Source organism: Emydura macquarii, unplaced genomic scaffold (assembly GCF_026122565.2).
Source record: "Emydura macquarii macquarii isolate MOO-44397 ecotype Brisbane River unplaced genomic scaffold, CSIRO-AGI_Emac_v2 contig_1146, whole genome shotgun sequence".
NCBI lineage: Eukaryota > Metazoa > Chordata > Testudines > Chelidae > Emydura > Emydura macquarii.
The window spans coordinates 17394531-17407852 of record NW_027131283.1 but is presented as its reverse complement, the minus strand read 5'-3'; the positions used below and the strand labels follow the sequence as shown (position 1 = coordinate 17407852).

Here is a 13322-nt window from a genome sequence, read left to right as displayed (position 1 = left end):
TCTTGACCCAAAAGGCGGTTGTAGGGGACCACAAAGCTGTTGTAGGGGGGTCATGGGATTGCCACCCTCACTTCTGTGTTGCCTTCAGAGCTGGGCTTCCTGAAGCCAGGGGAGGTACCCAGAGGTGGGTCTGATCTCCCCCCAAGCACGACCACATGGGAAGAGGACGTCTTGTTCTGCCCAGCTCCACCAGGACTAGCACGTGGGGTGGTGTGCCCCAAGCCCTGCTCTTTCCCCCCTCCCCACATTTCCTGGGGGAGATCTGATTTCATGGCCCATGATATGTGTTTTTAATGACTGTGGATTTGGTAGAGCCCAAGCCATAAGAGGTCCCAGGATTGGACTGGTGAGGTAGGTCAGCCTCCACTGTCCACATGTTCCTTCTAATTTGGCCCTTTACCCTTACTCTGACTTTCTGTATTCATAGCTGATAATTAACATGTAGTTTGTGCAGTACCTTGCATCCTCTATTAAATGTAATCAGCTATGAAATGTTTTGTGATATGATCATGTGAAAGACACTAGAAAAATAGATTGTATTGTACTAAATTAGGCTGTTCCTAATGTACCATAAGAAAAATTCCAGAAAAAGTGCTGGAAAAGAGATTGATTGTGAACACTTACTGCCAGGAATATCTGAAGGGAGCTGTGAGCCACTTCTATATACTGGTATTCAAGCAAACACCCTGAGACAGTGATGTAACGATGGTCCTCTGGTGCCCAATCTGGGGCCGGAGTCACAGATGTCACCGTACAGCCTGGACCATTCTCCATCCACCAAGAACGGTGCATTGAGATATTAAAGGTCAGAATAAGATCTGTTTCCTGCAAAAGAAAAAGGGAAGGCTATCATTCTGGAATGGTACTTTGATGGGTCTAGGGTGCCCAGGATTGAGAGTCCCCCTGGCTCCAGTGGGAAGCAGATTTGCTTGTGCTTATTTAGGTGTCAGCTCCCTGACACCTCCAATCTGTTAGCCACCCAAGCAGTCTCCTCTGGGCTATGCCAGGCCTTGCTTAGCCATGCAGGGGAACAACAGATGTACACCAGTCCCTGAGCCTCTTCAAAGCATTCTCCTGTAGTGTCCAGCCCCTTCTTCACTGAACACTCACCAAAATACCAGGGCTGCTCTCCCCAAGGGAATAATGTACATAACCAGCTTATTTGGTTCAGCTCAGATTCAGCACATAATACTACAGCACTGAGATATATTTCTAGTAAAAGCAATCATAAGTTTCTTATCGGAGATCAAAATATAAGAGATAACGAGTAAGGATCAAAGAAACAAAAAGTTCTATAGAAAACAAAAGTATAATACACTTTCTAGAGACTAAGCTTAAAGTTAACATGCTGTGCAAAGACGATTATTTCACTCCAAATGTCTTCTTCAGTGTTTCAACAAGGGCTAATTGTGATCCTGTTTTCATGATGAATGTAATGGCACTGTCAGATTACATCTTAGATTCAGAACAAGGGGGTGCTTACAGACATCTCCCAAAATTCATTGTCTTTGTACAAAGCAAGGCTAAACCCTATGGCTTGTTTTCTTTCCCATGTGCTCCTTTCCAGTTGACTCTCTATGCAATAGGGGCTTCCATTGCATTGGCTTACAATGCTTAATTTATATTTTGACAGAGAGAGACACACATTTTACCTTCTGCCTGGAAGAAACCTGTTTTTATCTTTGGTGGGTGACATACTTTAAAACATATTTTCAATACATATACACAACTCTTTAAATAGTAACCATATGTACATTATGAAGCTATTATGAGGATCAACATGACCTAAGCATTTATTAGAGACCTCACATGACTCTTTTTGGTGAAGTAGAATGTATGTGCCAGGAACAGGATATTCTTGTGACCTCCTTGCCAGTTGGCATAGAGGTGTTCTTGAGTCACAGGCCAAGCTCCTCATCTAGATCACACAGCAGGCAGAAAGGATGCAGGAGTAGTAAAAGAACTTCATCTACTTCTGAAGAAATAGGAGAAATGTCCCTTGTAGCAGACCCAAGTATTTGGGACTTGGCATGTGAGTGTTGGTCATATAAGGGCTGGAGGAAAGTCATATTCCAACTCAAGCTCTGCTCCAAGTTGTTACTGGAGCCTTGAGGGTGTAGTTGCTCCTGACACTACTGTGCCTACGCTGCAATGGAAGCCACAATGGCAGATGGAGATGCACAGTGCCAGAGCCACAACCCCATCCCAACTTCTCCCAATCTGCCCCTCTCCTGATCCTCCAAGACCTACAAGGGAGACCCCAGGAGCAGGTCTTCATAGAACTGAGGGTGTGTGGTCCCACTGCAAGTTTCCGCCATATCCCAGCTGTGAAGCAGAACCATACCAGTTGCCCTGTATGTGCCCTGCAGTCATGAAAGAAGGGGAAGATAGGATTTGTCTGTCATATGTAGCAATGGATTCCACTTCTAAATTCTCTTGTGATGCATAGTTTCAGCCCTAACTTTGTATCAGTTTTCAAAGAAGCAGCTATTATCCATTGCTCTGTCCAAAGGCAATGGGGCAAGAGAGTCACAAAGGCAGGCAGAAAGGCATCCTACGAGTTCCTCACAGCTGGTACACACCAGATGGTTCAAAGGAATAACGAGACAGTCACACTTTAAGGCTACCTTTTATAAATAGTATACAATGGGTTAATAAATGATTAACAGACGTAATAAACATATCACAGACATTAACCATATGTGTTATAGATGGTGGTAAGCACATCCGTTGAAAGTGTTATAGATTATAAGCAACCTATTGGGTGCTGGACTCTATAACAATTGATTAACCATTTATTAACCTTTATAAACGTAACCTTTGTGTAAATTGTCAATCTGCACATGTGCTCAGTCATGCAAAGAAAAATTGCCTGTCAGAAACATCTTTTCAGAACCAAGCTCTCCTACACATCATCCAGAGTCGTTTATATTTTTTTCAGCCTGTTGCTAACATTAATATTTAAGATCCTCAAAGATTTCAAAGTAACTATTTAACCAGGTTTACCAAAGTGAGTTGAACAGAACTCCATTCTGCAGCAGATCGTGTGTGTATTTTCCCTTCCCCTTAAAAACATCCATTTTCTAATTGCATTTAAGTCATAGGCTCCTTGTTTGGAGAGATTTTTTGCATAAGTTCATGACTGATATATCAGTCTGTGTTTGTATCTGGCACCATGGTGCTGCTGAACGTATTTTTAAATATTGCAGTCCTGCCCTAAGATACAGTGATGTTGCTTCAGCGTATGTCTAAAAATCAATTACTAATCTGCATGTATCCACGTAACCATCAGATAGCAGGACTGGCTGTAAATATTTTTGCAATCAATAATTACCATGCAATTCCATAAGGGCCTCATTACTATGGGTAATGCGTATTAACGTGAATGGGGCAGCTCATAATAGTAACTTCTATGCCTAATGGGCAAGTGTTTGGATGATCAGGCCCCATGTGAACACTTAGGCAAAACGTCAGACCTGCCAAACCTAGAGATATTCAAGTCCAATGCACTGAATCTGAATGCTGTGGTTCAATTTGGCAGACATTTTAAGATGAACTTTGTATCATTAAGAGCACGCTCAGCAAAGAAAAATGCCCTTCTTTTTGCATATAAGTTAAGCATGTATAATAAGGATGAGGCCCTGGGAATAGACATGTACAAGACAAAGATTCTGGTTTTATATACAGGATGTCTGCATTGCTGCTGGGAGCATGTTTCGCAGCACTGGTAGACAGATGCACTAGTTCTGCTTGAGCTAGTGCACTAAAAATAGCAGTGCAGCTGGGGTAACACGGGTGGTGGCTCAGGCTCACTTCTCGAGTATGAATCCCGGGGGTCTGGGCAGGTTTGTACTTAAGAGGCTAGCCCAAGCTGCCACCAATGCTACCCTGGCTACATTGCTATTTTTAGCATGCTAGTGGGAGCTAGCAGACATCTCTCTACCCACACCAGGAAGCGCACTCCCAGCTACAGTGTAGACACACCCACATATTTCAGCCCATAACTTAACTTGAAATAAACCAAGTTGAAAATCCAGTGTGGAGGCGAATATCTGAACAATATAGGAACAATAGAGAAAAAGCAAGACAATGAAGTAGAGAATCCTAACACTTTATATTAAAATTCCTTCAAAAGGAAACCAATTTTTCTCAATGCCTCAGGTGTCCCAAGCATTTTAAAACAACATCTGGAATGATGAATAGTCTTTATGTGCACAGAACATCTGCCTGAGCAATAGTTTTTTGATTGCCTTTTCCTCACAAGAAAAGTGGAAGTCCTACCTGGCATAAATGGGCTGGAGCAAGGGCGAAGATCTCGTCCCACCTGTATCTGTGCTGAAGTTAAATTAATGGATTTACACTGGTATGAGTGAAATCAAATTTCATCACCTTATTGTCAGAAAACCTTTTCCTCTTTAAGTCACTGTTGCTGCTGTGGAAAATTCTTAACCACTCAGTTCTCTTATCAGAGCAGCAGCAAGAATGAACTGGAGTAATTGTTTTGTTCTATTTTATTGATTGTAGTGAACTCAGAAGTATCATGATCAACCAAAATGATTAAGAAAATAAAAATGAGAAGTGCAAAAGGAACTCCTTGAAAAACAATTAAAAAAATGAAGAAACAGTCAGGTACCGAATAATTTTTAACTGTGTGTAAAGCTGGAAGTTAAAATAGAGAAACAGGGGCTGGTCATAGAGGGGCAAAATTCAATCCTGGTGTACATGGATAGAAAGCCATTGATTTCAATAGAATTGTGTCCTCTTACGCCTGGCTGCATTGCTCTGAAGACTTATAAATGAGACATGCAACTAAATTCCAAACTGCATAGACACTATAATTACACATTACAATTTGCATAATTACATATGCAGATAAAACATTGCACATTACAGCCATGTTCCATCGCTGAACCCACCCCTAAAGCTTCACAGGAATGATTCTCTCTTATGCTTTAAATGGCCCCCCCCCCCCCCCCCCCCAAAAATAATAGTGTTTGTCATTTTATATGAAAGCTGTGATTAGTATGAAATAAAATTGCTTCAGACAAGGATAGGCTTGTTTAGGTCATCAGTAAAAAACAAAACAGAAAGAAAGCTTGAGCAAGTGCAGAATGCCACAGTGGGTGTGAGCAGAACTAGGTTTAAGTTCTGGCTCTGCCAAAGACTTGCTGTGGGACCCTGTGCAAATCACTGAACTTCCACATTGTTTGTTTTCTCCGCTTTGTAAAATGGGGGTGATACCTATTTCAGAGAAGGGTTGTAGGCTTCAATAATTCTCTCTGTGTAAAAAAAAACCAAAACAGAACCCCAGCTTGGAGATCTTTGGGTGGTAGTGCTAAAAAATGCTGAATATTAATAAGATTTTAAAACGGGAAATCTGAGTCAACAACTAAGAGAAATTTAATTTAAGAAGCAAAAAGAGGTGATTAGTCAAATGGGAGCCTGGTTTCAGCAAATACATCCACAGATCCCAGCACAAATCTGAATACAATAGGCCTGATTCTGATCTTTAGCTGTTGTAAGAGGAGTTACAGGAGGTAATTTCATTGAATTTATGGGAATTACTAGTATGAAAACTGGCACAAAGTGGGATCAGAATCAGGCCCAGAGTCCATTATGTCTCCCACAACACAAAGTAAACTAGTTGATCAACCACTGTGCAAAGTGAGACTGAGGGGCAGATCTGTAGCTGATGTAAATTATCATAGACCCATAGACTGCGAGTCCTGGAATCAATGAGCCTTTGAGAATGTACGCCAGCTGAGGATCTGACCTGTAAGTATATGTCATTCCATCTACTGGCAGATGAAGCAAGTAGCCATAGTTGGTGGGTGGTGAAGGACCACGCTGTGTGTGAAAGGTTCTAATGACACAACTGGTGAACTCTGGAATCTCTTTGAAGAACTGTGTAAGTCAGTTTGAGGAGGGACACATCCATCACTAACATCCATTATTCAGGAGCACTGAGAATTCTTCATGGAAAAACTCCTCTTGCTATTTACACACATTACTATGCAGACTGTTTAAACACAGTTTTAGTGGACGTAGAAAAAATCTACAGAAGCAGCAAGGGATTTTTTTTTTTATCCTCTTGTGTCTTTCCTGTCTGTGTTCTTTTCAACATCTGCAGTTCAGACACTATTCAGAGTAATGCTGAGAAGTAGCCTGATAAGCCTTGAAGCTGTGGAACTTAACAGGAATGTTGATGCCTGCTGGGCGTGCCAATATGGTATTGTTCACAGCCTGTATGTCAAGGAAGATTTTATTATCCTAATTCATCCAACGGTTGCTTCCTTTTCTGGACATAGATATAGCTGTACAAACTTCATTGATGATTACTGTGAAGCTTTTGTAAATCCTGGTGCCATTTGCAAAACCTGTTAAAGAAAATTAAACTAGATTTTGCTTATGCACCAAGATAGGGAGACTGAGAAAGAATATTTGGAAAGGTATCTTTGCTGACATTCTTGAAATGACAAAAGATATTTGATGTGGACATGGGAGGTACTGATGGATTACATAACTAAGCTACTTACTGTCTGGAGATTTCAGAGAGGCATTATAAACTCAGACATCTTCAAGACGAGTCTGTCTTTGAAATTGTAATTTCAGTTTATCCTAGTCTTCTAAACAACATTGATCACTGACAGTTATGTGACTAGTTTCGGACATTGGGCTCTAGATTAACCACACAGTGCATAACAATTTATGCTGAAGATGACAGTAGTGAAAAGACCCAGCAGTGGACTGACCACTAACGGAGAACATTGCATTGTCAGAAGGTGGTCACAACCTCTCTTGCACTAAGGCGACAGTAAGAGGCCAACACATGGACGGAGATGGTCAGGAGGTATAGTGATTTATTTGGTTCTTTACAGTGGAGTTTACCCTGTGGAGTTCTGGCATAGGTTAGAGCAGCTCAATCTAGAGAAAACCCCAAGAAAAGGCAGATTCAGGGCAACTCCCTCATAGAGTGCAACAAACCTTGCTGGCACAGGGAGATAAAATTTCTACATCCCTGTATCAGCTTCCATTAATCTGGTTTGTCATGACATAGGAAATCAAATGCTTTCATTGTTGTAATTAAGAATTGCTAAAATCTGTGCAAGCCTGCAATGCTTCAATATAAGTTTTGTCAAATACAGCAGTGCAACCCCTTGTTTCATTTTTCAAACACACTCTATCAAGAGCAGGTTGCTTGGAGCCTGAATTATCACATGCAGTTTCACTGATAAAGATCAATGTCTAAAAGCTTCTATAGTTCTGGATGTTTTGGATGCACAGAGGCCTCTGTAGGCAGCTTTTTCTTCTGTTATCTCACTTTTCCACTTCTACTAGTTCTCATCAGGCAATATCGTTTTCATCATGCAAGCAGACCTTTTCCTGTCTAAAGAAACACCTGCACTCATCAGTGGAGCAAAACAATATAAAGCAGCATGGTATCCGTTCCTATATATAGACAGACCTTTTTGTCATCCTTGATGGTCTCAAAAATAGTAATGTGCACAGAAATTCAAAACGATGTATTTTTTTGGAATATGACTGATTTTATTTATTAAAAATTGAAACTGTAAATGTTATTAATCTGAAATGTATTAGAATTAGAATGTATTAGAAGTAATCAGAAGCCCTCTCCAAAAAGTTTCACACTCATATACAGTTACTATAAAAAACACCATTGCCTTACTCCTGTCTAGAGATCATGGATTTCTAATTACACACTTTCTTATCACCTGTTGCACACTCATTGATCTCTGACATTCCCACTTTCCTTTCTCTTGCACATGGCTCTTTGCCTCCCCTTTCTTTGATATATTTGGGAGTCTGGTAACCATAAAATCCTGTACATACTGGCCCTGAATCTCCTCTCACACAACCAGTTTTACATCAGTATAACTTTGTTGTTTTCAATGGTGTGAAAATTGAAAATAATTTCAATTCACTTATTCAATTCAAAAGGGATTCCTGATTTTCATCAGTGCAAGACAGAGGAATCAGGGCCATCAGACTGCTGAATTATAAATCGAGACCTCAGAAGCACATTCACTGGTACGTTTCACCAATGTGCTATTAAGAAGTTACTCAGATTCATTTAAAGTGAGTTCTAGGGATGGTATTCTTCCAAGAAGCCCACTAAATCACGTTAAAAGACATTAAGAAATATTGGGATGACTGAGCCCCTTTGAAATTGCTAAAGAAATTACAAATTCCTTGAACATTTCAGAATTTTGTGTGACAAAATATATCCATAGCCCTCAAAATGACCTGCAGCTACAGAACACGGGATGGTTTTGTCACTTAGTACAGCAGAATGCTAACATTTTAGCCTGTCCCATCCACTCTGTCCTGAAGTCCTTTGAGCCATGATCAGTGCAATCTTAACTAACATCTTAGTTCTATATTTTAATGGAACATGTACATTCAACATGTCTAAGATTTCTGGTCTCTTCTAGGAACACTCATAAAAAGATTTAACTCCAGCATAGCCAATCCCATCAGTCAAGAAGCACGATTATTATTGTGGGAAAGTTCAGCTTTGCTATAGGCTTCGCAATATGCTTGGCAAAGGATCTGCATAGTTCCCCAGTGAAAAAAATCACAAGAAAATACTGTAATATCTTACAATTTGTGCTCTGGGAACCTAGAAGCTTTGTTGCTGCAGTCTGATTCCACTCACACAGTTTTACCCTGGTATAACACCACTGATTTAAAAGGAATTACTCATGATTGACACCAGTGTACATGACAGCAGGATAGAACCTGTGTCTTTTAATATTTCCTTAGCCCATCAGTAGCAAAATTTGATACCCTAAATTCTGTGGAGAAGTATTTTGAAACTTGGACACACCTTACTTAACGTATCAAATTCTATATTAGGAAGCTCAAATCAGCTAATAGGTGCCCAGATACCTAATTTTGAGAGCTGTGTTCCTGTTTCAGTGTCAATGTGAAACAGAGTGGCCTAATTTAGGTGCCCAAGATTGAAAATTGGACTTTGCATTTTTTTCTTAGAGAAGAACAGAACTCAATAGAGCGAGAATCAGGACACCATACAACACTCCTAATCTCCACCATCATTCTTCCCCCATCAAAGTTATGTTTTAGAAAATACAACTAACAATGGATTACAGAATCTTTCTCAATTCAATCTTCTCTTGCATCTCTTTCCAAAATAAAGAGAAACTTGTGAAAAACTTCCCGAGTGTTGGCTGTTTACTAATAACTGAAATTGTGTGATTCCACTGGCTTATAGCAGTATTAATATTCGTCATGTGCATTGCAGAAGGACTTTAAAAATATTTTAATGATTGTACTTTATTTTCAGGATAGTTGCTATGTTTCTTGTCTTGGTTTATCCAGGCAAATATGTAGCTCAATAGTGCTTAGAATTTGCTGAGATAAATATAAATAACCTCCGAATTCTAAATAAAACACTAAGGACATGGATTTATTACATTTGGACAGCATCCAAAAGACTGGGTGTAGATTCCTCTACTAGTGGGGACAAAGCTAGTTGGCTGCTGAGGCTGCTGATGGAAAAGACTAGGTCAAGGAGATAAAAATATTGAAACCGCCTCCTCCTCCCCAGCAAAAAAAAAAAAAAAAAAAAAAAAAATCTGCTATTTCTAGAGTGATTGGTTTGCTATATTGGCTAAAATATTATTTCTACACAGTGCCAAAACACTCTGCCTGATCAGCTCTAGCTAATGCAGAGTTCTAGTTTTAATCCAACATGAAATCTTCTTTTCCCCAGCCATGCTTCCACTGCTGGAAGGCTGCAAAGCAGCACGACAGAGCTGCTACGAGAGCTCTCTACAACCTGGAAATTCTCCCCATGTGGGGGAATCTACAGCTGGTGAGATCTGCCTGCTTTATGGTCCCTTTGCACGGGTTGGAGTGGCACATTCAGAACAGAGAATTTAGGTCCAGGTCTTTAGGGCTTTCAATGGCGGCAAGGCAAAGTTTGTGCTGGAGGACTAGACTGAGACTTGGACTACACATGAGCACAAAGGAGTAAGAAGGAGCAAGGACTCCCCTTAGGCCCTTGTATAGCTGTCTTAGATCTTGGGTCTGAGCATGTAGAAGTAAGGAAGTGCTGTACCCTTACTCCCACTGCCCCTGAAGTAGGTGGGTGGAGGGGATGGAGAACCGATGGAGCATCAGGACTTGTCTACAAATGAAAGTTTAATCCAGAATAAAGTAGGTGAAAATTTAAAATAGATTAACTATTTCTGATTAACTACATGTGCGGACACTGTTATTCCTTCCAGTGTGGATTAACCTAATTAAGAATAAGTGATTCTTATTATGGAATAAGAGCATCCACACATGGAGTTAATCAGGAATAATGGAATAGGAATAGCTAATCCAGAATAACTCCCTGTGCAGGCAAGCCCAGCTCCCTCATTTGCTGGCAACTCAGAGTTGTTGTCACTAGTAGCAAATTGCTATCCTCCAAAGCAAGGAACTCCTGTACTACCCCTTACTTAGTGGCTGAGCCCAAAGGCACAATCTAACCCCCAGTCGTAAATTCATTAGAGAATGAGTTCCATGACAAAACTCTTGATTTGTTGGGGTTCTTTTTAATGAATATTCTTTGTTAACCCAGACAGCTCACTACTGAACATAATTCCACTCTGTTTGCTAAGCAGAGTGGATTGAACATTGGTTTTAAACATCAGTAAAATATTATGAAATGATGTTAAAAATGTGTAATTGTAAACTGATGGATATTTGTTTTTTCCTACCTTCCAATAACATTATAAGTGGGCATACCTGCCCTGCAGCATCCCCTGTGCACCAGCTGTGACTTTGCAGTACCCTGTCTCTATTTCTCCCTTCAAGGGGCTCCTTAAATAGACTCTATACTGGCTTATTTTTGACCAGTAATGTCCCTTCTGGGAGGACTAGCTGGGCAATTAGAGCGGGATGGAAAAAGAGTCCCAGGGGTGATAGAAAATGCCAGAGCTACCTATGGACTTTTTCTTTGTGTTGTTGGAATGGATTTCAGTTTGAGCCTCTGGGTTGTTGTAAACTGGTTCTGGTATTAAACTAGCCCCAGGCAAAGGTATAGTTGATTTCTCAAAAGGTCCTGAACAGAGGAAAATCAGAGGTGGGAGCCTGCAGGAACAAGCCTGGTCAGGAGGGGCTGCTCAGTAAGCAGCAGTCTTGTTACGAATTGGCCTAGTCAGCAGGATCAGAAACCCCCCCTCCAACAAAGGAGGGGAGTTGATATACCACCATATGAAGAGATTATCTGTCTATTAGCAGAGAAGCAGCAAAAGACTCAGACCTTCCTCTTGCTGCTTTTGCAAAGCCAACAGCAGCAGCAGGTGGTACAGCTGATCACCCAGCAGCAGTAGTGGCAGGAGAGGAGTCCTAATGTCAGCAGAAGGAGCAATTTCTGCAGCAACTGGGAAGATGGGCCCCAGAACCTCTGGGAGGATTGGGACAGGGCAGGCTGAGCCTGGAACTGGCCAAGTCGGGATGATGCTGAGGCCTTTCTTTCTGAGCGGGTCGCCTGGGCTGCTGGCTGGGAGGACTCCACTGGTCTACTAGGGTAGTGCCATTTCTGACCAGAGAAGCTAAAACTGTTTACAGAAACTTGAGTGATGCTTGTACCCCAAACTGAAAGCAGCTATCATAGATCAGCAGGGACTCATGGCTGAAGCCTACTGACATAAAATCCACACAGAGCCGTGTCCCATTGGGGAGCCTGACCCTATATAGGAGCCCAGAGGTTGCAGGACCTAACGATCCAGTGGATGAATCCAGAGACAAACTTGTTGTGGGTAGTCGTAGATCTAATTGTTTTAGAAAACTGTCTGCCATTTCCGCCCATGGAAGATCAACTGTAGGTGAAGTGGTTTCAGCTGGCATCTGCACCGGAAGCACTGGAAAGGGCAGAGGCTTTCTTGGAGGTGGAGGGAACTGAGCGGCTGGAGCTGGGCAGACTGGAAGTACCCAGTTCAGGAAGTAGGCTGAGAACAGGAATACCCCAACTGGAAGGTAACCCACAGAGGAAGAAGTTAAGGCTAACCCTGACCACCGGACCATCAAAGAATGGCCAACAACTCCCTTATCCTCACAGAGGAACTGGGAGATTCCAGTGGTATGCCTCTGCTGTGGGGAGGCAGGACATATACGGAAGAACTGTCCTCTCATGGAATATGACTTTGAGGGATGTTTCAGCCACATGGGGATCCCCACCTAAGAGGCTAAACCCTCAAGGAGGAAGATAAGCCCTCTGAGGTATGTTTCCAGTGCAGGCTGGGAGGTCATAAGCAGAATACTTGTTCTTTTGAAGACTGGCACTGTGAAGAGGGAAGACGATGGTCTGAGGATGGCAAGAAAAGACAAATTGTGCCAGAAATGGGATAATCCGGTAAATGCCAATATAATGTATAATTTGTTAGCCAGAATTTGTAAGCCCTGTAATATGTGAAAATAGACAGGAAGAGGAAGTGGTTCTGACCCACTCTGTGGGTACCAGAGAGACGTTAGACCAGAATACCGGACCATCCCAGAAAGATGGGTACGAGATAAATGAAATAGAAGTTCTACCAAAGTTAGAGTTTGAGGTACCCCAGAACTAAACTAATCCTCAGAAGCAGGTGTGGGCCAAGGGGGAATGCAAACTGGAGCCCAAGGGAAGGAGGCTGGCACCCAAACTGCGCACCAGGGGCTGCTGTAGAAATCCAGATGGCACCTGGTGGTGAGGAGGTGGCACCCAAACGGGGAAGCATGAGGAAACAAGGGAAGTGTGGGTGGCTCAAGCCCCATCTCAGGATGCAGGGGGACAACTGGCTGAGGAATATCAAGTAACTTTAGAGGAAAGAGATCACCTGCTAATTATGGTGAGTGAGCTGGAAGAGAAGCTGGAGACCCTGACAGCTCAGACCATACAGGCTCATAGCTGGCAACACTGATGAAATGGCCAAGGGGGGAAAAAAGGAGGAGAGCAATTCTTTCCAATAGAACTTTCCCTGATGTGGACAAGGTTCAAAGGGGGTGGGTATGTAACAAGGGGCTTGTCCTGTGGGGTTCACAGTAAGCAGCAGTCCTGTTACTTGAGCCAATAGTGTTTCTGATTCAGTGAGCGTGATCTACCTCTGCCAAGTATTCCCATTCCTTCCTTGGCATGCACTTCTGACATATCCTGCCACCAAATGCATTTTGAGACTGGGAATGAGCTGTAGGGGGGCAAGTCACACTGGGAAATGAGGTAGCATGGAGCCCAAAACAGCTCTGATCAGGCTGTTGGCCAAGAAGACCTGGATAGGAAATGTGAGGATAGTACCCTGCTAGGAGGCAAGTGTGCT

General features: G+C 42.1%; 1 protein-coding gene across 2 annotated transcripts in view; it reads right to left on the bottom strand.

The window, feature by feature from the left end:
- The window catches only part of NKAIN2 (sodium/potassium transporting ATPase interacting 2), a 693641-nt gene that overhangs the window by 104680 nt on the left and 575639 nt on the right, over positions 1-13322 (bottom strand). For both annotated transcript variants that reach the window (XM_067546694.1, XM_067546695.1), the window contains exon 4: positions 625-825. In XM_067546694.1, the coding sequence (XP_067402795.1) occupies positions 625-825 (201 nt within the window). The remainder of the gene's footprint in view (positions 1-624; positions 826-13322) is intronic.